The following is a 26,255-nucleotide window of genomic DNA, read 5'->3' on the forward strand; positions in this document are numbered from 1 at the left end:
AGGTTTGAGCTCAGAGCCTGGACACCGTTCCTGAGCTCTTTTTGCTTAAGGCTAGCACTATGCCACAGCACCACTTCCAGTTTTCTGATACTTAATTGGAGATGCATTTCATGGCCTTTCCTGGCCATGCTGGCTTTGAAACCAACACAATCCTCAGATCTCAGCCTCCAGAGTAGCTAGGATTATATACATACTCTCATTTTTTTGTGTGCCAGTCCTGGGGCTTGGGCTTAGGGCCTGAACACTGTCCTTGGGTTTTCTCAAGACTAGAGTTCTACCACTTCAGCCACAGCACCACTTCTGGCTTTTTCTATGTATGTGGTACCGAGGAATCGAACCCGGGTCTTCATGCATGCCAGGCAAGCACTCTTACCACTAGGCCAAATTCCTGGCCCACATACTCTCATTTTTATTAATTCATTTGATAAATATTTTGTAAAAATCAATTCTTTTTTTTAAAGACTGAGGTTTGAAGATGGAAGACCTGATGTCTGCCCTCCATAAACTCCTGGTGGTGTTTGATTCTGGCAATGACTCCAGAACCTCTTTTTCATATTGGCTCGTGCAAAATGACTACTCAGGAAATTTTGTTCTGCCCAGATACAAAAGGGAAGGATTTTATGTGATGTGGTTACTGGTCTTGACTTTGAGCTAGCTGTAATGAAATTCCTCACTAGAGAATTTCTTTTCCTTAATAATTATCTCCCTTGACTCACCAATGCCAGACAAAATGCTCCCAACCCAATTTCTGATGCCATCTGTCCCAAAAGTTTCTTGGCTTCTCTTTCCTCCTGTGTCAGCTGAAACTTCTCTGTTCTGCTGCCAAGGCCTAGAACTCATACCTCCATCCCACCTGAACACACTCTGCCCAGCACGCATGCTTTGCCACACTATGCAGACGTCTCCTTTCACAAATCCCGTCATTCAGCAAAAGAAACATGGTGTGGAGTCGTGTCATGTCTCCTGTATATTTTGATAGTGTAAAATTTCCTGTGTCCTCATTCACATGAGCCAACAAAGAGATAGGGATCTGTGTGAAAAGTTATCTCAGCCCCAGGTACCAATGTTTCATAACTATGATTCTAGCTGAAGACTGAGGATCATGGTTCAGAGCCAATCTGGGAAGAAAAACCTGACTCTTATTTTTGATTAACCAGAAAAAAAGCTGGAACTAGAGGTATGGCTCAAGTGGTTGAACGCCAGACATAAGAGAAAAGGCTAAGCAAGTGTACAAGGTCTTATGTTCAAACCCTGTACCCCCCAAAATACAAGAATCTAGCTATTTATGTTATGCCTTTGAAGATAGTGTTTGAAGATTTGTATGACATGTAGAAAAATTGTATATTTATCTAAAAAATCAAAGGTCATTTCTTATAATCATCTTCATTAGCAATACAAAAACTGTTTATTATTTAAAAAGTATATAAACAGCTCTTTAAAATATATAAGTATTTGAGTCTGGGAGTTTGGCCTAGTGGTAGAGTGCTTGTCTAGCATGCACGAAGACGCGGGTTCAATTCCTTGGTACCACATACTTAGAAAAAGCCAGAAGTGGTGCTGAGGCTCAAGTGGTAGAGTTCTAGCCTTGAGAAAAATCCAAGGACAGTGCTCAGGCCCTGAGCTTAAGTCCAGGACTGGCAAAATAATAAAAATAAAATATGTAAGTATTAACAAAAACCTGTACCTGCTCAGGGTGACTTTGAACTTGCTGTATAGCCTGAGTGGGACCCAAAATTGAGATCCTCCAATTTCTCCCTCCCAGATGCTCAGATTACAGGCATGTGCCACACTTACCAGCTAATGAACAGTATCTTACAAAGACAATGGTCTGTAAAGATTAAGTTCAAACTACCTAAGAGTTTACTACCTTAGGAAAATGGTATGTAAAAATTGTTCTTGTGTAAACCTGAATAGATTCTGGCCCTCAGAATATCTGTTGGGATGTCAGTATTTTGTTTTGGGAAAATAGATGTGAGTTAAATGAAAAAGGGTGGAGATTTGCATTTTGCAAATATATCGAATGAATGGCCAACATATCAAGAAGATGTTATTCTATACCAAAGCAGCATAATTTATCAAATTACATAAATTGGACAAACATAATTTGTCAAAAATAAGACAACGTTTAATTGAGCTTGAAAATGACTTGCATGTTAACTTTGGGCACACATATAAATCAAATACATTAAAATTTTACAATAAATTATAGCTTCAAGAGTCTGTATAAGTCAAAGGTTGTGGTGCAGGCTTATAATTGCAGCCCTTGGGAAGTGGCGCTGTTGCTCAAGGGGTAGGGTGTTAGCCTTGAGCTGAAGAGCTCAGGGAAACACCCAGGCCCAGAGTTCCAGCCCTATGACTGACCAAAATAATAATAATTATTATTATAATTATATTATATTATAATTATTATTACTATTATTATTTCAGCGCTTGGGAGATAGAAACAGGAGTACTGTAAATTCAAGACCAACCACTGCTACACAGCAAGACTCCATCCCCAAATCAAGCCCAAAATGAATTAAAATTGTACATTATGTATATATATTTATATACACACACACACACACACACACACACACAATTTGTGCATGTGCTAGTCCTAAGGCTTAAACTCAAGGCCTGAGAAGTGCCCCTGAGCATTTTCTGCTCAAGGCTGGTACTCTACCACTTGAACTGCAGCTCTACTTCTGGCTTTTTTGGGGGTGGTGGGTAGTTAGTTGGAGATAATAGTCTCACAGACTTTCCTGCTTAGGCTGACTCTGAACTATGATCATCAGATATCCGTGCCCTGAGTAGCTAAGATTGCAGTTGTGAATCACCAGTGCCTATTCAAATTTCTATTTTTGATGTAAAATAATTTGCATTTTCAAAAATATGTAATTGAAAAATGTGCCAAATTAACACATTGAAACAGATTGGATGTTTATAGTGCTCTAGTATAACACTTTTTTTTGAAGATCCATTAAAAAAAAATCAAAATTCAGCTGGGCACAAATGGCTCACACCTGTAATTCCAGTTACTCAGGAGGCTGAAATGTAAGGTTCACAGTTTAAAGCCAGCCCAGGCAAGAAAGTCCTTGAAATTCTTATCTCCAATTACTACCAAAGAGCTACAAGTAGATCTGTGGCTCTAGTAGTAGAGCACCTCCTTTGAGCCTAAAAGCTTAGGGACTATGCTCAAGCCCTAAGTTCAAGTCCTAGGACTGGCAACAGTAAAGAAATGAAAGAAGGGAGGAAGGAAGGAAGAGAGGGAAAGGGGCTATAACAAAAATGCAGTCTATTGCCCAGAAGATTATATAAGTTTTTGCTATGAGCCCCAAATAAGATTTTTTATAGTCTGCTAATAGGGATAAACACATTCATCCAATGGTAAATTATATTTTCTTGAATTAAAATAGTAATATAAAATAAAAATTTCCCTTGGTTCATCACTTTTATAATAACAATAGTTTTTCAATGTTCAAAAAAATAAATAAAATTTAATTTTCCTTTTATTTTTGTAGGTTATTTTAAATTTCTCTGTTTATTTTTTGCCTGTTATTTTTTTAATGAAAGTCTACTCTCATATGGCCTCAGGTTTGCAATGGTTTAATAGCACATTTTGGGGGTGGGGCTATGATTCAGTTTAGAAGGAAGTAATTACGATTGTTTATATCACGTTTAAATGGTCTGACAATCAGATTTTGAAAGTAACATCAACTTACAAATATTCTAAGCAAATATCTTCTGTTCTCTACAAGGATTTACATATATGTGATGACAAAAATTACACACACACACTATATATGTGTGTGTATATATATATATATATATATATATATATCCTGAGTCATTTTCTATGATTTTTCACTAGCAGCATATAGAATTTGACTTTAGGAACAGTTCTAGAATATGGGGACTGAAGAGATGCAAATTTTAACCCCAAGGCAAGTTAGCTGACAAAATTTTAACTTTACCCAACATGATGAATATGGTGTATTGTTAAAGGAATTGAATTACCACAATTTAGTTTCTTTTTCAGTATTTGTTACTTAACTGTACAAGGGGAGTTTCATTATGAAATTTCCATATGTGTATACAAAATACCTCCAATCAAATTCACCCCCTCTACCAATCTCCCTTACTTCTCGCTTCTCTCAACCAAACGTCACTGCTCTATTTTTGTGCGTGCATATGAAGAACTTCAATCATAGTTACCCTCCTTGACTTTCAATGTTGGCCCTTTATTATCACTCAAAAGACAGTACTAGATTGCATTGCAATTTTATTTATAATTCCCTTGGGTAACTCCATACTGTTTTCCAAAATGTCAACACCAGTCTCCATCCCCACTCACAGAAAGCTAGGGTTCCCTCTTCCTCCACAGCCCCACCATTGGTGACCTCTTTATTTTGAGTAACAGCCATCTTAACTAGAGGGAGGCAATGTCATCAAATATTTTATTTTACGTTTTCTTGCCACTGGTATTGTTTGTGTGCTCCCATTGGGAGTCCATCAGAACTAAAACCCCTGGGGGTGGAGGTGATGGAGAAAGCTGATCACCTCAGTCTTCATCTCCAGCTGAAATCTGCAGTGTATATCTACCTGCCTCTAATTCCAGTCGGGAGAACTCAGTCTTGTGGCTCTAATGGCTAGAATGGGGTTGCTAAGTGCCAAAGGAGAGCACAAGGGGCCTCCTTCCTCACATGGTCTGTGCCATTTCAGTCATTTTCTCCCAGTGTAATCAAGAGTTTGGCCTAGTGGTAGAGTGCTTGCCTAGTGGTAGAGTGCTTGCCTAGCATGTACGAAGACCCGGGTTCAATTCCTCGGTACCACATACTTAGAAAAAGCCAGAAGTGGTGCTGCGGCTGAAGTGGTAGAGCTCTAGCCTTGAGAAAACCCAAGGGCGGTACTCAGGCCTTGAGTTCAAGCTCCCTATTTGAAAAGGAAAAGAAAAAGAAACTGTGGTCATGTTGCTTTTATATCCAGCCTTAGTACCTTCCCCTCCTGCTTGTCCATCCCCAGTCCTCTCAGTCTCCATCCCCAATCCCAGGTCAGTCTCTCAGATGTGGCCCCTTTGCCACTTCTGCTGTTACTTCCCAGCAGGGACATGTGACCTTGATTCACACCAGCACTTGCTAGGAGAACAATGGCGTTTGAACCCCACTGCAGCACATTTATCACATTATCTGTCTTCGTGATAATAAAACACCCAAGTCTGGATGATATTCTTCACAGTTCTAGAGGCTGAGTGGTCCAGGATTCAGTATCTGGTAAGGGCTCCTTCTGTGCTTCAAAGATGACACCTTCTTGCTGTGTCAGAAAGAAGGGATCCAAGAGGCTAGACTATGGTCTTCATCCTTTTTCACAGACCATTAATTTCTCTATCATGTCCTCCCAAAGGCTCAACCTGCTGGGACTCTTATATTGGCAATTCAGCCTTAACTCTGAATTGGTAGGGGAAGGAGGATACACTCAGACCCCAGACTCATCCTCACTGAAAAACAGTGCCAAGCACTAGTGGCTCCCACATGTAACCCTAGCTACTCAGGAGGCCGAGATCTGAGGATCACAGTTTGAAGCCAGCCCAGGCAGGAAAGTCCTTGAGACTCTTATAAAAAGAAAGAGAGAGAGAGAGAGAGAGAGAGAGAGAGAGAGAGAGAGAGAGAGAGAGAGAGAGAGAGAGAGAGAGAGAGAGAGAAAGAAAGAAAAGCCAAGAGTCTGCTTGTGCCTCAAGTGGTAGAACATTGGCCTTGAGCATTAAAAGCTCAGGGCCAGCACCCAGGCCCTGAGTTCAAACCCTAGTACTAGCCCTGAAATTATACAAAATACAGATAAATAAATGAACAAAATAAAATAAATATACAACAAAAAATGCCACAATGGCTCTTGACTGCATAACAGAAAATATAATCAGTTAATTCTGTTGGAAGTTTAAAGTGATTCCTCTTGATTCTGAGCTCCAGCAGGAGACTCTTTTCCGAGTGAGAGGAGATTTATTTACCCCAAGAGCTTATAGGCTCTACATCCCTTCAGCATCTTCTGCTACACTCTCAGAAACTCTCTCTTCATCTCTAAAATAATGGCAATGTTCATCCCCTGCAAGGTGACCTCATGAAAAGTAAAAGAAAGCACAGGTAAAGTGTCCAGGTATGCATTTGGGAGAGCAGGCACTCTAAAACTACCAGAGGTGTTGTGTAATTAAGATGTTTTGAATTAGGCATTGTGGGCATTGATCCAAGAGTGGTCAGGGATGGAATAAACCTTCGACTTCAATTTCTGCTCTGGAAAGTTACATCTCAGTGCCTTAGTGACAAATAGGACTTGCCTGGGTTAAAAGCTGTGAGTTTTCTTCAGGGGAATGGTGTTCAACCAAAGTGAGAGACTGAAGGGCACTGAAGGAAAGGCAGGGCTTTGGGGAAAACTGACTGACTTCCCCTTCACTAACTAAAGTCCTTTCTGGTACATGCTTTCCCCTCACTGAAGGCACAGTAAAACTTGGACTGGAACAGCTACAGTTGGAGGCAGACAGCCTTGCCACATATTCAGTGTCCTCATCAGACTCCAATCCAGATGGGTAGTGCTGCATGTTACTGCAATGCTTTATCAGGTTTCAGCAGGACTAGTGCACCTTTTGAGTCTGTACAGCTAACTAAGGCTTGTACCAAGAACTGCCGTGTTGAAGCTCGTGTTCTCGTTTTCAAGGGGCTTTCTCAAGGTGAGGGGTACTCAGCATTTGGGCAGAGGCTTTAGGCTTCCGTTTAAGTCTACTGGAGGAGACTAAAAATCAACCTGTGCAAGTCACACTGTTTCACTCACTGTCTGTTGAGAACAAGCATCGCTCTGCTCCATATAAATGTTTGCAAGACAATGAGCATCAAGTTCATGTTACCCTGCTGTTAACCCCATGGAAGCTGTGAGCACTGTCCTTGGGTTTTCTCAAGGCTAGAGCTCTACCACTTGAGCCACAGCACCACTTCTGGATTTTTTCTATGTATGTGGTACTGAGGAATCAAACCCGAGTCTTTGTGCATGCTAGGCAAGCACTCTACCATTAGGCCAAACTCCCAGGCCTGTTCTTGTGATTTTTTAAAAAAATGTATTTTATCATTGTAAAGGTGATGTACAAAGAAAAGAAATACATGGTTTATAGTAAAATCGTTTCTTTACATTCTGGCCTTTCCATTCACTTCATGCTTTCCTGTCCCTCCCACCCAGACCAACCCATGATCCTGCCTCTGCACCTCACCCATTTTCATGCTGCTCACTCGATCTTACTTCTACCCTTAATGTTGCTTTAAGAGACCCGAAATAACTGGGTGCAAATATCTCACTTCTGTAATCCTAGCTATTCAGGAAACTGAGATAGGATGGATCACAGGTCAAAGCTAGCCTGAATATAGCACTCCATCTCCAAAATAACCAGCAAAAAACTGAGTTGTATGTGTGGCTCATGTAGTAGAGCACCAGCCAAGCAAACAAGCTGAGCAAACATGAGAACCTGAGTTCGAACTCTGATGATAGGAAAAAATAAATAAAAAGAAGCCACAAAGTACTCTTGCCAGGTAAAACTTCTTGGGGTAATGCAGAAAAGAATCCAAGCCACCACATCTGTAATCAAACAAGATTGGAAATATTAATACAGTAATAGTATTAGTAATATAATACAGTACAGTAATAATAGTCCTTCGATAGTATTATATTACATAATAAAATATAATTTATCTTACCTATCTTGTAAACTAATAGAAAGTCAAAAGAATATAAAAGTGATTAAAATTGGGCAGGTTCTGAGAGGGCTTTGAGGAAGAAGTCTTAATACAAGAAAAATTGTAAGGCAGACACCTGAGTGTGCAGAGGCCGCCACAGTCAGGCAGGGCTCATACGTCTCTGTGGAAGGAAGCAGGAGGCCACAGCTAGCTGGATTCAGCTGGCAATTACATGTAAAAGGAAGGCACTTAGATTTCCTGCAGCATAAGAAGTCATTTATTGCTTGGTGTGTTGTTTGTTTTATGAGGATGGGCTTAAAAATTGAGTTTGGAGATTCTTTACGGAAGGCAACTTATGGGAAACTTGTGGCTTACAGCATAGGAAAGTCAGGAAGAGGGTTGAGGCAGGCCAATTTGAAAGTCCAAACTGGGTTATATGAGTCCCTCATTGTTTTGGTGGTATTAGGGTTTGAACTCAGGGCCTGAGTTGAACTCAGTCATTTGCTGGACTTGCTTTCTCTACTACTGAGGCATAGCCTACAGCCCTGCTTTCAGATGGCTATTTGGAGCCACAGTTTCACAAACTTTTATGACCATATAGGCTTGGAACTGTGATCCTCTGGATCTCAGTCTCCTGAGTGGTGAAAAGGTGGGAGAGACAGAGCTGGCATCAAGATCCCAGTTTAGCTGTCTGTGGTTATCTGACCTGGGGAAGAGCCTAGTGATATAGATTCATGTGTTGTCATGTAGCCATAGTAACCAGAACAACAGTGAAGACAAAAAGAGCGGAGACCCTGCAAGTCAAGGAGCATGAATGGTTGAGGCTCATGATGAATCAGATCCTAAGATTAGACACAGATTCAGTCCTTTTCTATAAACTCTTGACCACTGTGCCCAGCCGCATGAGGGCAGGATGGGGACGAAAGGAAGAAATGTGCTTGTGCTAACTACCCTATAGTGCCCCTTTTCCTAACAGGAAAAAGCTAGAACACAATGATTTCCATCTGTGTAGACATGGTAGAATAAACTCAGAACTCTATAAAGGAATGCATTCTCCCCATCTTCCTCAGAGCTATCCACGTACAGAATGAATCACTTTGGTATAACAAACTCAGCCAGAGCTGTAACACCGGTGACTCATGCCTGTAATCCCAGCTGCTCGGGAGGCTGAGATCTAAGGATTGCAGTTCAAATCCAACCCAAGCAGGAAAGCCCACTTATCTCCAATTAATCACAGAAAACTCTGGAGGTAGACTGGCATGCTGAGGCTCAAATGGTACAGTATTATCCCTGGACAAAAAGAACCTCAGAGAAAACACCAGGCTCAGAGTTCAAGCCCCAGGGCCAGAAAAAAAAAAGCCTCAGCCAGAGCACTAGAGCACAAAAGCCAAATCAGGAAAATAGCCCAGATGCCCTACAGCAGATGAGTGGATCAAGAAAAATGTGGTACCTATACATTAATGGAATTTTAGCTATTCTGCCAGAAAGAATGATATGTCATTTGCCGGAAAATGGATGGACCTAGAACAAATCATGCTAAGTAATATAAACCAGGCTCAGAGAGAAGCTAGATCTAAAAATACAATAGGTATGATAAAATATATAGGACTCTACAAATTCATACACTCAAACAAAAGTAGAATAGATTCAAGGAAGAAAACCAAAGACCTAACTCCTCAGAACAACTGAAGTACTGCTTTTCAGAATGAATGCTAGGAAATGGGAACACGCATTTGTTTGTTTGTGTTTGTTTGGTGGGGGGCAGGGTGAGACAAGGGGGACACAGGACTCAAGATAGACCAGGTGAACAAACGCAGTCATTGTATTCAAGGTATATGATGTAAAAAATAAAGTATGTAACTTGTGGGTAAAGATAGGAAGGAGAAAATAGGGGAGAAAGAAGGAAAGTGACATTGTGTAAGAAGCACTGTACTCATCATCTGACTAAAGGACTTGTAGTCTCTTTGGAAAACTACTTAATAATAGCCATTCTTAAAGTAGGAAAATAGTTTTTTTTTTAAATATCTCAGCCAGAGGGGCTGAGACCCTTCATCTCCCTTCTCTCCACACATTAGGCATGTGGAATGGTTTCCTCTAAAAGCCTGTGGAAGGGGAGGGCAGTGAGAGGCCGAATTTGGTTGGCATGTATGTAGGGCAGAGAGGGGACTGACCTACCTAAGATGCCATGTCTGGAGCTGCAGCCGGGAGGGTAACAGCATGTCTGAAGGGCATGGCAAGCTCATCACCCCATGTTCAATTAGACAGACAGTCATGGCAGATGGACGCAGGGGTGGCCAGGGTCATTTCCCAGGATGACTTGACTCAGCCGTGGGAATCTGTATGTGAGCCACAGAGATTTGACCCTGGCCTGTGTTTGGTTAAGGTTTCTTTCCTGACCTAAAGAGGAATAGCTATAACTAGCAGCTAATTTCTGAGCACCTTAAATACATCGTTACATATATTACACACACACACACACACACACACACACACACACATTTTTGGGGGGGCCAGTCCTGAGGTATGAACTCTGGGTCTGGTCACTGTCCCTGAATTTCTCTTGCTCAAGGCTAGCACTCTACCACTTGACCCACAGTGCCACAGGAAGGGAAAGAAGGGAAGGAGGAAAGGAAGGGAAAGAATAGCAAGGCAGGAAGGCAGGAAGGAAGAGAAGGAAGAAGGGAGGGAGGGAGGACGGAAGGAAAGCAGAAAGGAAGGGAAAATAGTACACAAAAAGAAAAAGAGTCAGTGCGGTGGCTCACACCTGTAATCCTAGCTACTCAGGAGGCTGAGATATGAGGATCACGATTGAAAGCCAGAACTGACACTAAAGTCTGTGAGACTCTTATCTCTCATTAATCATCAAGAACCTGGAAGTGGCACTGTGGTTCAAGGAGTAGGTTGGTAGCGTTGAGCTGAAGAGCTTAGGGATAGCACTCAGACCCAGAGTTCAAGCCCCATGATTAACAAAAGAGAAAGAAAGAAAGAAAGAAAAAAGAAAGAAGGAAGGAAGGAAGGAAGGAAGGAAGGAAGGAAGGAAGGAAGGAAGGAAGGACCTCTTGTTTCCATTTCTTGGAGTTCATTTTGATGACAGATGTTATTCTCACTTCACTGCGCTATTAAATCCATAACCAGAGACACTGAATGTTGTGTTAATCAGATTTCTCCTACTATCAGAAATACCTGAGATAATCAGTCTGTGAGCAGTAGCTTAACCTGTAATCCCAGATACCCAGGAAGCAGAGAAAAGGAGGATTGCATCTCAAGGCCAGTCCATGCACAAAGTTAGTGAGCCCTCATGTTGGCTAAAAGCTGGCCTTGGGGCTGGGAGTTTGCCCTAGTGGTAGAGTGCTTGTCTAGCATGCACGAAGACCCAGGTTTGATTCCTCAGTACCACATACATAGAAAAAAGCCGGAAATGGTGCTGAGGCTCAAGTGGTAGAGCTCTAGCCTTGAGAAAGTCTAAGGACAGTGCTCAGGTCCTGAGTCAAGCTCGAGACTAGCAAAAAAAAAAAAAAAAAAAGCTGGCCTTGGTGATAACATGGGTATGATCCCAAGCAAACATGGCTCAGTTGGCTTGAGCCAAGGTAACTAAAGCAAAAAAAATGTGTTAGGGGTATGGGTCAAGTGATATAACACATGCCTAGCAAGAGATCATAATAAAGAGGAAAGGTTGATCTGATCACACAGTTTTGGAGCTTTCAGTCCATGACAGGTTGGACCTGTCACTTTGCACCCTTGGGGATGCCTCACTGTTAGGTGTTCATCAGGAAGAAGCTATTTACCCAGGGATCATATGGAAAAAATAGAGGAGGAGGAAGGACCAGGGTCTTACTGGTCTTGCCCCCAGGCTGTGCCTCCAATAACCAGAGGACTACCTACTAGGCCCACCTTTGTCTGCTAAGCTCCACCATCTCCTAAAGTTGCCTCAGACTAACTTTTCATACCTTTCCAAACCATAGCAACAGGCAAAGTAGATCCAAAACTCTGCCAGGAAAAAAAATAAAAAGCTCCAAAGGCATGTTACTTAGAAGGAACATTATTGCTGGGAACTGTTGGTTCCTGCTTATAATCTCAACTACCCAGGAGGCTGAGATCTGAGGATCATAGTGCAAAGCCAGCCTGGGCAGGAAAATCCATGACTCTTATCTCCAATTAATCAGCAAGAAGATAGAAGTAGAAGTATGTCTCAAGTGGTACGGTTCCAACGTTGAGCAAAGAAGCTCAAGGACAATAAGGACAATGCCCAGGCTCTGAGTTGAAGCCTCCATGACCAGCAGAGAGAGAGAGAGAGAGAGAGAGAGAGACAGAGAGAGAGAGAGAGAGAGAGAGAGAGAGAGAGAGAGGGAGGGAGAGAGGGAGGGAGGGAGGGAGGGAGAGAGAGAGAGAGAGAGAGAGAGAGAGAGAGAGAGAGAGAGAGAGAGAGAGAGAGAGAGAGAGAGAGAGAGAGGGAGGGAGGGAGGGAGGGAGAGAGAGAGAGAGAGAGAGAGAGAGAGAGAGAGAGAGAGAGAGAGAGAGAGAGAGAGAGAGAGAGATTCTTGTTCCTTTCTAGAAAAATTGAGGACAAAATATAGGAGGAAAACTCTCCTAGAATTTCAACACCTAGATAATATTTTTAAAGTTTTGGATATTGCTGTCATCTCTCCTTCCTAGAGCTTAATAAATATTTATTCAGTTAGTTAATGGATTCATTAAGCTCGTGCTCAGTATTCCAGGGTGTGGAACATGAGACTCAAAGACAATCCTTACGAAGTCTATGTTTTACCACATATATTCCCTGAGCCTAACTTGAAAGCCTGTGCTGGAGAAAGAGTTAGAGCAATATGTAAATGTGGAGGGGCCCCTGGTAAGATAGTACCCCAGAGAACAGTTAATTGGCCCTGTTTCTTGACATTCATAACTGGCAGACCATTCTCATCTTTGAAAGCAGAGGACTTGACTCCCTAACAGAGCCCAATCCCCATTGGAAATCTAACCAGTCCCTTTCATAACCCTCCTTCCCCCCCAAACCCATCATTGTGATCTGGAAGTGACTGCTAGAAGAGCAGTGGAAGAGGGGAGCATTTTCCCTTCCCTACCCCACTGAGGAGCCCAATACATTTCTTAACGATCAGGAGCAGTGTCCTGAGAAACTAATACAAGAAATGAATTTTTTTTTACAGATCTAAGAACACAGGTATAAGAATGTTGCATAGCTTCCTGGAATCTCCAAAGTGGGAAGTGGTCACCAAGCTAGTGTGTGATAGGGAGAATCTCAACAAGACTGTAACTCTTATGCCTACACAGCAAGACAAGCTCCTAAGAACATTTATTTGTGTTGATCAGAGTTATTCTCTCCTTCTCTCTATGTCTGTTTCCCTCTCTTCCTCCCTTCTTCTTTCAGTCTCTGTCTCTGTTTCTCTCTGTCTCTGTTTCTCTCTGTCTCTCTCTCTGTCTCTGTGTGTGTGTGTGTGTGTGTGTGTGTGTGCGCGCACACCTGTATCTGTGTCTATCTCTGTCTCTCTGTCTGTTTCTGTTTCTCTCTCTTTTTCCCCTTTGAATTCAGTTCCATATGAACAAGCTCTCTACCACTTAAGCCATACTCCAAACCCTTTTATTGTTTTTTTTTTATTATTTCTGAACATATCACCAGTTGCTCCCAAGATAGCCTATATCATGTAATCTTCCTGCCTTCATCTCTGAGTAGTTAGGTTTACAGACATGCCCTACCTAAAGAAAGCTTCTCTTATCTCTGTGCTTCCAACCAGGACAGCTCCTGCTCATGTGTTTGAGAGCCTCGGGGTGAAATGTCCAAGCCAAACACTAACCTGCTATAACCTATCTACACACCCTCCTCCCACAGTGTGTTCTAGTGCAGCCTCAGGACCAAGAACTATGCCTCCAACTCCAAAATGTTCTTCCAAGAGCACAAGTAAAGCTTATAAACAGGATTTTTCCATGAAATCACATACCAGTGCACCATAATGTCCTTTTTTGATTGCTGCAAGTCTGCCTTCTCAATGTCAAAAAAGTAGTTACTACATCCTAAATTTAAATCCGCTGTGACAGGGGAATCCACTGCCCATTCAATATGCAGCATGCCAGATGGCCTGGCATCCTTACAAGGACTTTGAGTTTACTAAGCCCTCAGTGCCAGGGAGCCAAATTTGGTGGGTGGGTTTTTCCAGTGCTGGAAATGGCAGGCCTGAATGCTCCTTGCCTGGAAGACTTCACTCCGGACACTATTCAGGATTCCCTATGGATGAGAAAGCTTAGGGGAATCACCTCAAGATTCAGAGGAAATGGGTTGAGGGAAATTGGAAAAGAAAATGGAAGCATAAGGAAGCCTTTTCCACTGGAGGCCGTTCACAGAGAAGCCCACCCCTGCCAGGCACCTGCCAGGCACTGCCAATGCAGCCCTAACATCCCATTACCAAGGTTCAATCACAGGGGTTGATTTTACCCACCTGCAGGTGAGACATGCCCACAGGCTTCTGTGTAAACAGTACATTAGCTGTGTTAAACAGGGTCACAAGAATGTCGGCCATCCTCACTCACAAAGGCCACCCCGTCTTGTATTACTTCCTGTAAGATAGCAGGAGGAGAGATTAGAGTAGTAATCCCAGAATCCCAAATGGCCCTGGATTCAAGCTTGCCCTTCACATGGACATTTTTTATTGGTTAGGTCAACTGAAAAAGCCTCACAACTTCTAGTTGAGGTCCTTTCTGTGAGACAGCTCTGTCCCAAAGCTTTTTTTTTTTTTTTCATTTTCTTTTTTAAATTTTATTTTATTATCAGGGATTTTTTTGTGTTGCTGTTGTTTTTTGGTTTGGGGTTGTGGCATTGAAGGGCTTGAACTCTAGGCCTGGGCGCTGTCCCTAAGCGCTTCAGCTCAAGGCTAGCACTCTACCGTTTGAGCCACAGCACCACTTCTGGTTTTCTGGTGGTCAATTGGAGAATAAGTCTCATGGACTTTGGTGTCCAGGTTGGCTTTGAACCATGATCCTTAGATCTCAGCCTCCTGAGTTGCTAGGATTATAGGCGTGAGCCACCAGTGCCAGGCTTAAAAAGTCTTACGAAGGGGCCGGGAGTTTGGCCTAGTGGTAGAGTGTTTGCTTAGCATGCACGAAGACCTGGGTTCGATTCCTTGGTACCACATACATAGAAAAAATCTGGAAGTGGTGCTGAGGCTCAAGTGGTGGAGTTCTAGCCTTGAGAAATTCCAAGGACAGTGCTCAGGCCCTGAGCTTGCCCAGGACTGGTAAAAAAAAAGTCTTACGAAGGATTTATGAAATTATAACCCTCTGTACAACACAATAATCATAAGAAAATTATGTATATATGTATGTATATATATTTTAAAAACCAGAAATGGAGGTGTAGCTCAATTGTGAAAGGTTATGCTGAGATTTCTTCACACATACTTGCAAAAACATTCCCTTTCACATATTTTATATCTTTGTTCCCAATATACTTTTGTACATTTGACAGCCTTAATCTGGACAATGTTGGTTGATATCTAAAAGATGTAGACACTTCTAAAGACTCTGGAAGACCTGCCAGCAGGTAAGAAGCTGGCTGGAGACATTTGCAATCAGTGTGAGATGTGGGTAAGGATGGCTCTGTCACCTGATGGTTCGCGTTTGTGATAGTAGCTCTTCTTTCTGCTTGCTGCGACTCTCCAGTAGAATGGAGTCTGTCAGCCTTAAGACATTATGGATCCAGGAACCTCAGGCTTCCACTAATCTGAGTATCCAAGACCTGACCTTGCTTCAATAACCCAAGATTAAAGACTTTTCTGGCACAGAAGGCACTGGAATTTACAAGAGCATTACTGCCACTTTTTCCCTGGGTCATGGAAAAACTACGAAGATCCTTCTCTAGTCTGAATACCCAGGGGAGGCTTATAGAGATCTCAGCTGATCATATCCAGAAAAGCGGATTGCACAGTTGGTAGCTGTGTGATGTCCTTTACATTTCTCACACACATGACATGGTTCTCTCACTAGGGGTTATTCATTTTAATATTCTTCGCCTTTTTTGGGGGGGGTAGGGTACATGGTGGTTTGAACACAGGGCCCCATGCTTGTTAAGCAAGTGGTCAACCCATGTGAAACAGGCCCCAGTCCTTTATATAGTTATTTTTCAGGCAGGGTCTCTCATTTTTGCACAGGTTGGCCAAGACCCCAATTTATGTTATAACTCCTGCACAAATGTAACCACAAATACATACCCACCATAGCCATTTTGTTGGTTGAGATGGTGTCTCACTAACTTTTTGCCCCAGCTGGTGTTAAACTGTAATCCTTCCAGTCTCTACCTTTCAAGTAGCTGGACTTACAGACATGAGCCACCATGCTTGGCTATTTTAATAGTTTTCTCCAAAACCTAACATTTTGTGTACTTGATCTTGTCTATGTTTCTTTCCTATTTATTTACTTTCTAATCTTATTTTTATTCCAGATTATTTCCTTCTTTCTTCTTCCCTTGGTTGTTCTTTCACTTTGTGATCCTTTTTCCAATTTCCTGACATTGCTGCTTGATTTGTTAGGTTTTCTCTAAGGTATGCATGACTGTAATTTTTCTGTAAGCAGTTTTTATTTTCACTTTATTTTGGCAAAATCCTTACTGAAGCACAACACTTACATAAAAAAGTACACAAATTTAAATGCAGAACTTATGAATTTTCTGAAAGGGAATTCTTGAGAGTAAACACCCAAATGAAGAAACAGAGCTTTGCTCCTATTTTAACCCATTCTGATTCATTTCATCCCTCTCAATATCTATGGCTCTGTCTGAGATCATTCATCCACTCTTTTTTTTTTTTTTTTTTTTACCAGTCCTGGGCTTGAGCTCAGGGCCTGAGCACTGTCCTTAGACTTTCTCAAGGCTAGAGCTCTACCACTTGAGCCTCAGCACCACTTCTGGCTTTTTTCTATGTATGTGGTACCGAGGAATCGAACCTGGGTCTTTGTGCATGCTAGGCAAGCACTACACCACAAGGCCAAACTCCAGGCCCTCATTCATCCACTTTTATTCCCCTTTGACAGTACTAGAATTTGAATTCAGGGCCTGGGGCTTACTAGGCACGTGAACCACTCTTACAGCCCTTTTGTGTTTAATTATTTGTGGATAGAGCCTCACACTTTTGCCCAATAACCAGCCTTAAAATGTGATCTTTTCCTTGGAAAAGGAATGAATTCTTGTGAGTGAGTCTTTTAATGCAGGCTACTGGTAACAAGCTCTCTTGGTCTCTATTTGTTGGGAAAAAATCCTTACTTCACATTTAATTAAAGAACAATTTTATGAGCTATGGGGAATTTAACCTCTCATGCAATGACTCTAGAGATCAGAAACTGTCTGAGGAGTTTAGAGGGTTCATAGCAATCAGCATTGAAATAGGAAAGAGATTGCTTTTAGTTTGACATTCTGAACCCTGAAATACATTTTTCCTACAAATTAAAGCTCTAATGTCATTTATACCATGTTTTGTTTTGAACACGTTTTATCATATTAACATTATCTACATGTATCTCCTGTTATACATAGGAGATACATCAATAATATGAGATTCTACTTGATTTTAAAGATGCATGGTTTCACCAGTACTTTGTTAAATGTTCTAATGAATTATTTTTGTATTCAAATAAGCAGGCAGCTCATAATTTAACAATGGCACAATCATAATTTCATCACATGGCAATTTTTATGTTTATCAGCTATGAAATACATAAAAACACAATCATTTCAGGTCCAAATCAGACTTATTTTTTCAGTTATTTTCCATTTTAATTGAAAATTGCATTAATATAGCCAGGATTTGGTTTTTCTCAACCTTTCTTTCTAAGACGGTGACTCACTTTCACCTCTGCAAAAAGCTTTCTATGCCAATGGAGTATACTTTCACTCTATGTATTTGTAGCCAGTACCTAAACCAGTATTTTAAATCGTAAAACATGAAAATGTAAACCAAAGTAAGATGATACTGTCACTAAGATTTGACAGATTATGATGGCATTATGCAATAAAAATAAAAATTTGTTTTTTGTTTGATTCAATAATAATTTTACTGCCAAAATGTCATTGGAATAACTAATGATGGAAGAGCAAGATTTTCTTTATTGGTGTTTGGATCCAAATTAATATGGCTATTAAAATTATATATTATTTGGAATAGTTTCTTCTTTTGAGTCCTGTTCACCCTGTTGTTGCTCCAGTCAAAGATTTGAAGTCCCATTTTAAAGAGAAACTAGCAGTCTGTATCAGTTGTAAACTAAATTTCCCAATGATTAGAGACTGTGTTCACTTTCCATTCCTATTAGAGATACTTGTTTTCTGAAGAGTTGTAGTTTGGCTCACCATTTCAGGGGTGTCATCTATGATCACTCGTCCCCATTACCTTTGTGTTTGTGGTAAGTCAGGACATCATGGCAGGAGCACGCGCTACAGCAACTTGCTTGGTTCCTGGCAACCAGGAAATAAAAGGAAAAGAAAGAAGAGGCCAAACCCCATCATTCCTTCAAAGACACACCTCTACTGATGTAACTTCCTCCCAATTAATTGTATCAACATCCAATAACAGGCCTTCAGGAAATATTTAAGGTCCCAATTTAACCAGTGCCTTGTCATTGAACCTTAATTCCATTTATCCCCATGTATTAGGAATCCCTTCTCCCTTTCATTTTAATCAGAATTTACAGGTGTTCTCTAAGCTGCTTATTTCCTAAAATCCCCTTAATTCATGTGTTCTCTGTAAAAGGTATAAATGAACATATTGCAGGTATGATAGGGTAGAGTCTTAAGATCTCATACAAACATGTCACTGCTCCAAACGTGCTGCTCCTATTTCCTTTTGTTGAAAATTAATATCCTTCAGATTCAATGTAATTGTTGCCTTCTTCTTCTATCACTTCTTGACCTCTTTGAGTACATGCTAATAGTTTTCTTTCTGCTCCTCCTTCTAGATAACTGCTGAGGTTCACCCTTGAAACAATCATTGCTTCTCAAGTTTTAGATGCTTCTTGTGGGGCTTTGAGGATGAGGCTTAGGTCTTTTTCACATCTGTTTTGTTAATGAAATATTAGTTGATAGAAGTTAATTATTCTTGCTAAAGAATGTTGCCAGGTAATTTCTTTCTGTGAAAGAACTAAATTGACTTTGCAATGAAAGCTGTCACACTGCTGTGCTAACCTGTTCTGATCAGATTCATCAATTCTGTTCATACTTCAGATTATAAGAACTGAGAGTGTCACTTTTGCAAATGTTTTGCCATGTGGAGAGCTAAAAAAAACCACCCTTTGCCATGAAGTTCAGATATTCATGATGCTGACTACCTGTGCAATGTTTGGGAAATAGTAGGAAAAAAATCATGCTATTCTGAAAAATTGCACTCCTGAACATTGATACCCCTTCCCATGTTTTTCTCCCACTTTCTCTCCCAGACATCTTGGAGGTTTTTTTTTCCCCTCTTCCCTTCCCTATTTCAAGTAAACCGATTAATGTATTATAGAGTTTTAACCTACAGCTGGATATTGTTTAGTTGTTGCTGTTGTGGTTTTTTTGGGGGGTTGTTTTTTGTTTTGGAGGGATTTTTGGTGGCAATTCTGAAGTTTGTACTTAATACCTTCTAATGTGCTAGGCAACCGTTCTACTGTGAACACCTCGAACCCTTTTTGCTATCAGGTGTGTGTTGCATTCTTGGTTTGTTTTGCTGAGATGAGATCTGGCTAACTTTGCACTCAAGTTGTTCTTAAACTCTTCCTACTGACTTTTACCTCCTCGGTAGCTGAGATCTCAGGGGTGAGCCATTGCTTGAGCTAAGGGTTTTTACATTCAGCATCACAATTTTTCTTCTCTCCTTTTAGATAACAAGTACACTTTTTCAGACCTGCTAGCACCTCTTGCGTTTTTCAGTATTCCCCCTCTATAGTTTCCAATCTTTCTCTCAATGTGCTTCATTTCTATAATTTTTTTCCTTCCCTGTTCTATTTTTTGTTATTGTAATCCTTTATTTAAACCCATTCAGTTCACTATCTCAAAATTAGTCTTTTGGGCTTTTTTCTTAGCGATGTTTAGGCACATACTTTGTGGATTCGTGGTTAGAAATTATATTCCTTGCTGATGTTTTCAATCTTGTCATTTATTTTCTTGAATGTTGTTCCTCATGCAGAGGTGTATGTGTGTGTGTGTGTGTGTGTGTGTGTGTGTGTGTCTTGGTGCTTGAACTCAGGGCCTGGTCCCTGTCCCTGAACTTTTCTGTTTAAGGCTAGTGCTCTACCACTTTGAGCCACAGCACCAGTTCTGGAGATAATAGTCTTTATTGCCCAGGCTGGCTTTGAACTATGATCCTCACATCTCAGCCTTCTGAGTAGCTAGAATTACAGGTGTGAACTACCCGTGCCCAACTCCTGCTTGCATTGCAAATTACACATTATAGATGAAAACCTACAAAAAATCATTTCAGGTTTAAAGAAATGCTCTTTTCCTCCTGAGACATTTCCTTCTGATCTATGTCTACCAATCTAGAATAACCTCGAATTGAATTTCAACACTTGAGATGACTAATTTGGGGTAGGGATGATGTGTTTGTCAATAGTAAATCTGTTCAGCTATTCAACCTGAATCACAGGGAATCTGTCACAGACCCTTTCTTTGGCAGGCCCTAGATTCTTCTTTTAGTACCTTAGCTCTACAGGTCTCAGCTTCTCAGTCTTTCAGAGGTGTGTGTGTGAAAGATAGACAGAGAAGCGAGAGCCTGGGCCTGGGCTCTGTCCCTGAGCTTCTTTTTGCTCAAGGCTAGCACTCTACCACTTGAGCCATAAAAACCACTTCTGGCTTTTTCTGGGTAGTTTATGGGAGATAAAGAGACTGTTCTGTTGGGTGTGGTTTGGAATCACAATCCTCAGATTTTAGCCTCCTGAATAGCTAGAATTACAGGCATGAGCCACCAGCACCCAGCCGTTTCCATTTCTGAAACCTCGAGAGAAACACCTACTACAAAACCTAGGTTCAGCTTGTTTTTAAATCTTATTCTTATTTTTCAAAGCCTTACTACAGCTTCAATGGCTTTTGACTATGGTTTCCTGATTTAGAGGAAGCATTACAGAATGCTTACTTAAATTTGAATTTAAGATACAATGAATAATCTTTTTAATATCATTTTTAATCTTTTTAAAATTTTATTTCCTGTTTATCTGCAATTCAGTTTTTACTATGTGTCCTATATTTTATCTGGCAATCATATTTCAGACAGATTTATTTCTTCATTTCTCCAGCCTTTCTATGTATTTTCTGAATTATATGTTACTTATGACTGGGAATGAAAGTTCATCTTGGCTATCTGATCTACAACTTGGGTTATTAAAGTTTTTTGAGAAAGACTAATTCAATGAAAAACTAACCTATTGCCTTAAACATCAACTCTGTCATGAACCACTATATGCCATTGAATAAACAGCCTTAAATGTTAGCTTCATTTTCATTCTGTAGGAATGATTGGTAACATTTATTGAGGTCTGATTATTTGCTAAGTGTTATGCAAATGTGATGCACAAAAATTAATAATTGCCTATACTCTATAAAATTCTTGCGAGGATCAAATTATTAAATAGTATGAAGGTTCTGACAAATATTTAGTGCTAATTTACCAATTTAAGACACAACCTTTAATCTTAATTGAGCATTTTGTTTACTTCAGATATAAAACAGTCATTTCATATAGATGTTTGAAATGCTACATCTGACCTATGACAAGAGATAGAAATGCAATTGACATAATTGCGTTGATATTGTAATGAAAACAAATCAACCTGTATTTCCTGGATACATGCCCTAAAATAAGAATTATAGACACAAAATTATTAAAGGTCAAAACTTCAGTTTGGAGGTGATGAGCATCCAGCCACCATTCAGGAAATTAGCTGTCTTAACAACAACCTAATGCGTTAAAAAAAAAAATCAAGCAGCCCATTAAAATTTGATGGGAGAAAAGGGTTTAATTTCACTAGTCATTAAATAAAGTGAATATGATAATGTGATTCTATTTTTAAGTGAAAATGCTAACTATCCAAGACATGGCCAGCACCAGACATTACATTTTCTGGTAGAAATGTAAATGGCTATTTGAGAAGGAATGTGGCCATAAAATGGGAAAATCACTAAAATATTCATACTTTCTACCTGAGAAGAATACTGCAATATCCATGCCTTCTGCAACTGGAAAGCTTCTGTTTAGCTACAAAAGAAATCATCAAGTCTTTCAATTTCCTTACAAGAAAATCATATTAAGTGAAGTAAGCCAGACCCAAAGGAACATAGGCTCCATGGTTTTCCTCATTTGTAATAATTAGTACACACCTAGGACTCTCCTGGCAGAGGATTACAATAGCATAAAACCTATGTACATCAGGTCATATAGGATGGGACTAAATGAAATGAACTTTAGGATATGGAAGAGAGAGCTTTATCTTGTGTGATTGTTGTTTTTAATGTACTGTTATTTCTCTTCTCTTTCTTTGTCCTTATGGTTAATCTCATGTTGTTACTGTATCTGACTTTGTTACATGGTATATTACATATACATTTATTTGTTTATTTGAAATAGGAAAGGGAAGGGGGAAAACAAGATGACTGGGAGGGGGTTGGGGAAGGGAAATAGGGACAAAAACATTAGAAGGGGTATCAATGTGTGAGAAGTAATGCACCTACTATCCAGACAATAATAATAATAATAATAATAATAATAATAATAATAATAATAGAAATCCTCAGATAACAGTGACCTATTGCATGGATGTTATCTGTACAGGAGGTTGCAAAATGCATGTTATTTCCCAAAATAAAGCTGTGATTCTGTTAGTATGTGAAAGCAAGTGTTCTCGCTCATGTGCCCTATGGCATAACTCAGGGCCTAGACGCTGTCTCTAAGCTCTTTTGCTCACAGCTAGCACTCTACCACTTGAGCCACAGCTCCACTTTTGGCATTTTGTGATTTATTGCCGATACAGACTTTTCCTGCCTCAGCTGCCTTCAAACCATGATCCTCACATCTTAGTCTCCTGAGTAACTAGAATTACAAGTGTAAGTGCCAGGCATGATTCTATTATAAAGGACAAAAAGGAGCATGAGTGTTGAGTAGACAAGCAGCAATATTTGCTCTATTATCTAAGGGAACAAATTTGAACTTTCAAAATCATTTCTAGTGGTATTCATTCTTAGGAAAAATCCCAAATTTACAAATATTTCTAACTATGTTCATAAATATTTGGACATGTGTATCTGTATTTGTAAATAATCTATATATTGTAAATATAGCTCATGTTTATCAGTATTACATATTTCATAAATGTATATTTACAAAGATCCAGATTATTTATAGAATATAAATCTATTCAATTGCTCCACAGAATGAGGAATATTATTTCCAAGGTTTTAAATAATGGTTGACCATGCTTAACAATATTAATTTATAAATAGCAAATATTATTATTGCATAGAGTTTATACTCTCAAGTGTGCAAAAGAGTATAGATTTTTATTTTATTTCTATTTTTCATCTTTTTCAATAATGAGCAGCTTTCTTATCCTTGCTGAGAAAATTATAAATGGCTTCAAGGACACCATAAGAAGAGAGGGACTGACAAAGAGAGAAAGGGAGGGGAAGTAGTTATAGCAGTCAAAGTCCATATGTGGAAGTTGAGCCAGGTAACTTGATGGAATAACTGGAGGTGGGCCAGGTGGGAAACAATGGAAGGGATGGCACTGATTAAGACCCATAGATTAGCATGATGGATTAGGACCCTAGGGGATGATTATTACAAACTAATAAAATAATTGATTTTCATAAAGTAATATTACAGTTGCAGACAAATTTGCAGATTTGAGAACTGGAATCTCAAATTGAAAATTCCTCATATCATTCCAAACAAAATTAATACGAGGACGAAGACATAGGTTAGTAAATGTATCCGTGTTTAAAACAAAAATCTTATAAGCAGTGGACTGGGAAAAACAATTCAAGTGAATTGTTATTTGCAAGATTCTTACAATATAGAACCAAATGTCAGAAGGCAATGTGTGAAAATGGGCTCATTTCCTGGTTTTGGGACCCAACCTGCCTGTCACTTGGTTGGAAGGCTTGGCTGTGGTTTGTGATGTAAAGTAAGGCTGCCTCTGGGATTGCCCTCTCAGACCTGGATCCCTTCCTTTACCTACCTCCCCCTGCCCTGCCCACTTTTGTGCTGATTGGCTCCTGCATCCTATATTAGCTAAATCTATTTCCTCAATAAATGAATTCCTGCCTTGACGGGTCTCCCCTTTCTCTCCCTTGTCTTGGTAGGGGCGTGTTCTCTCTATCCCTCTTGCACGTCAGGAGGGACAAAGAACTAAAAACCCCCGACAGCCATGCACTCACATTATTGTCCTAACGCATCACCACCACCATTAACACTCACTAAGCACTTAATTGGACTCTGTTTTTATATGTTTAATCAATATCTCATTAAATGAATATTAGTGTCAGTTTTATTTTACACAAAAGGACTGTGAGGTACATAAGAATTAAGTGGCTTACTTATTGTCTCACTCAGTGAAAATAGTGAAGCCAGAGTTCATCCTCAGGCAGCTATATCTTTTCTGCTTACCATCTATTAAAAAGTCATGATGTGAAAAAAGCTATCGTTGATGGGGATAAGAGTTAGAACATATGGAGAAGCACATTATGAAAGTCTTCCTTGAAAACCTCAAGATATTAATTGCAATGAATTAAATAATGGGAACAGACTGGTCGGAGGCATATAAATACTCCAAATTTTAGAACTCGACATTTGAGAGCACAGCTTCTGATGGGACAGAATCAATGCTGAAAGGTCTAAGTAATGGTTTTCATGTGAGCACAAAAATGCTAAGGCTGGTAGAAATGTTAACTAGTGCAGCCACTATGGAAATCAGTATGGAAGTTCCTCAAAAGTCTAAAAATGCAGCTGCAATAGAATCTGTCAAAAATCACTTTGGGGCATGTATCTGAAAGAATATAAGTCAAGATACAAAGGATGCAATTGAATACTGCTGATTACTGTGGCATTTTTACAGTAGCCTGGCTATGAGAACAATAGCCCAGGTGCCCTAAAACTGATGAATGGATGGAAAAAAATGTGGAATATATACACAATGGTGCACCATCCAGTCATAAAGAAAGATGAAAGTGTGCCATATGAAGAAAATGAATGAAGATGGAGACAATTATATTAATTGAAATAAGCCCAATTCAGAAGGATAAAGGTGACATTTTTATCTCATATATACATGCTACAGCTAAAAGAAAAATGTACACATAGACATATGTAAACATTTAGAGATTCACATATATGATATATAGTGTATCTATAATACAGCATATTCATGGACTCTTTGAAGGGACAAAAAGAGAACGTTAGAGGCTGAACAGTATTGAACTCCAAAATATATTGCATCTGTGAGAGGAGGTCTAAAGATGGAACTCACTGAAACTTGTTGAATAATTGTGAGTGTGGAAGTGAGAAGATGACAGTAAATCAAAGGTGTCAGTGTGATTAAAATACTGTATGTTTATGGTGAACTACCACAGCGGAACACCTATGAGAGATCAAGAGAAAATTGAATGACAGGAAAGGCCAATAGGTTCTGTTTCAGGGGAGGGTGAGCAAATGGAGACGGCAAAAAAAGAGTGACTATGACACAGATATCTGGGGGTTTGGAAAGGCACAGGAGCATGACAGAGAATGATCGGGAGGTGAATCTGAGCAGGGTGCGTGGCATGTAGTGTGAACGTTCCAAAATAAAACCCCATGGACAACGTATTGATGTTGGTGAAAACTGAAAAACTACGTTAAAGCCAAATTGAAAATTCGTCATCTCATGTTTTTAGAAAGTCAGACCCATCTGTGGGCCGTAGGTAGCTAGTCAATGTCTAGGGTGGCTTGTCTGGCTTGTGAAGAGAATTCCATTACATTTCCTGAAGGTGCCCTCTCAGAAAAAAAGCTGTCTTCCTGGGGTATATCCTACTACTCAGCCGCATTCTATTTTTGTCTTTCAGCTGAAACTAAGATTTGCTTTAAATATTACCATGGAGTGAGTGGAGCCCTGAGAGCTACCACCCCTAGCGTCACGGTCAAAAACTCTGCAGCTCCAGTAAGTCTTAATGTTTCCTCTTTTGTCACACCCAGCTCTGATGTTTCTTTCCCTTCCTATCTTGGGTTGATGTGTGTGCATATTTATGTATGTGAATGTGTGTCCCAAAATGGAGACATTGACAGCATCTCAACACAGTGAAGTGGAATGAGACCCAAAGACCGTAAGCTCAAAAGCATTTCTTAAAGTCCTTCCCATGTGTTTGTTAGAAGGGTCACTAATGCTTCCATATTTTTTCCTATGTATTGTATCTCCAGTTATACCAATAGCAAATTCAAGAGTTCACTCCCATCTTTCACACATCCCTGAATGGTCCTGTAACAAAAGAACCTTTCTTTCCCTTAAAATAATCTAGTTTTTATCCCCTCAAGAGCACACACCCCATAATCTCTGTTACTTCCACTAGCTCCACCTCCTAAAGAT

At 40.0% G+C, this 26,255-nt stretch overlaps 1 protein-coding gene across 1 annotated transcript in view; it reads left to right on the forward strand.

Moving 5' to 3' along the window:
• Hecw1 (HECT, C2 and WW domain containing E3 ubiquitin protein ligase 1) overlaps positions 1-26,255 on the forward strand; it is a 277,245-nt gene that overhangs the window by 131,150 nt on the left and 119,840 nt on the right. The window contains exon 5 of the mRNA XM_090332620.1: positions 25,738-25,832. Coding sequence (XP_090188746.1) covers positions 25,738-25,832 — 95 coding nt within the window. The remainder of the gene's footprint in view (positions 1-25,737; positions 25,833-26,255) is intronic.

The sequence above is a fragment of the Megascapheus bottae genome, chromosome 5 (genome assembly GCF_031878675.1).
Source record: "Megascapheus bottae isolate mThoBot1 chromosome 5, mThoBot2.hap1, whole genome shotgun sequence".
Taxonomy (NCBI): Eukaryota; Metazoa; Chordata; class Mammalia; order Rodentia; family Geomyidae; genus Megascapheus; species Megascapheus bottae.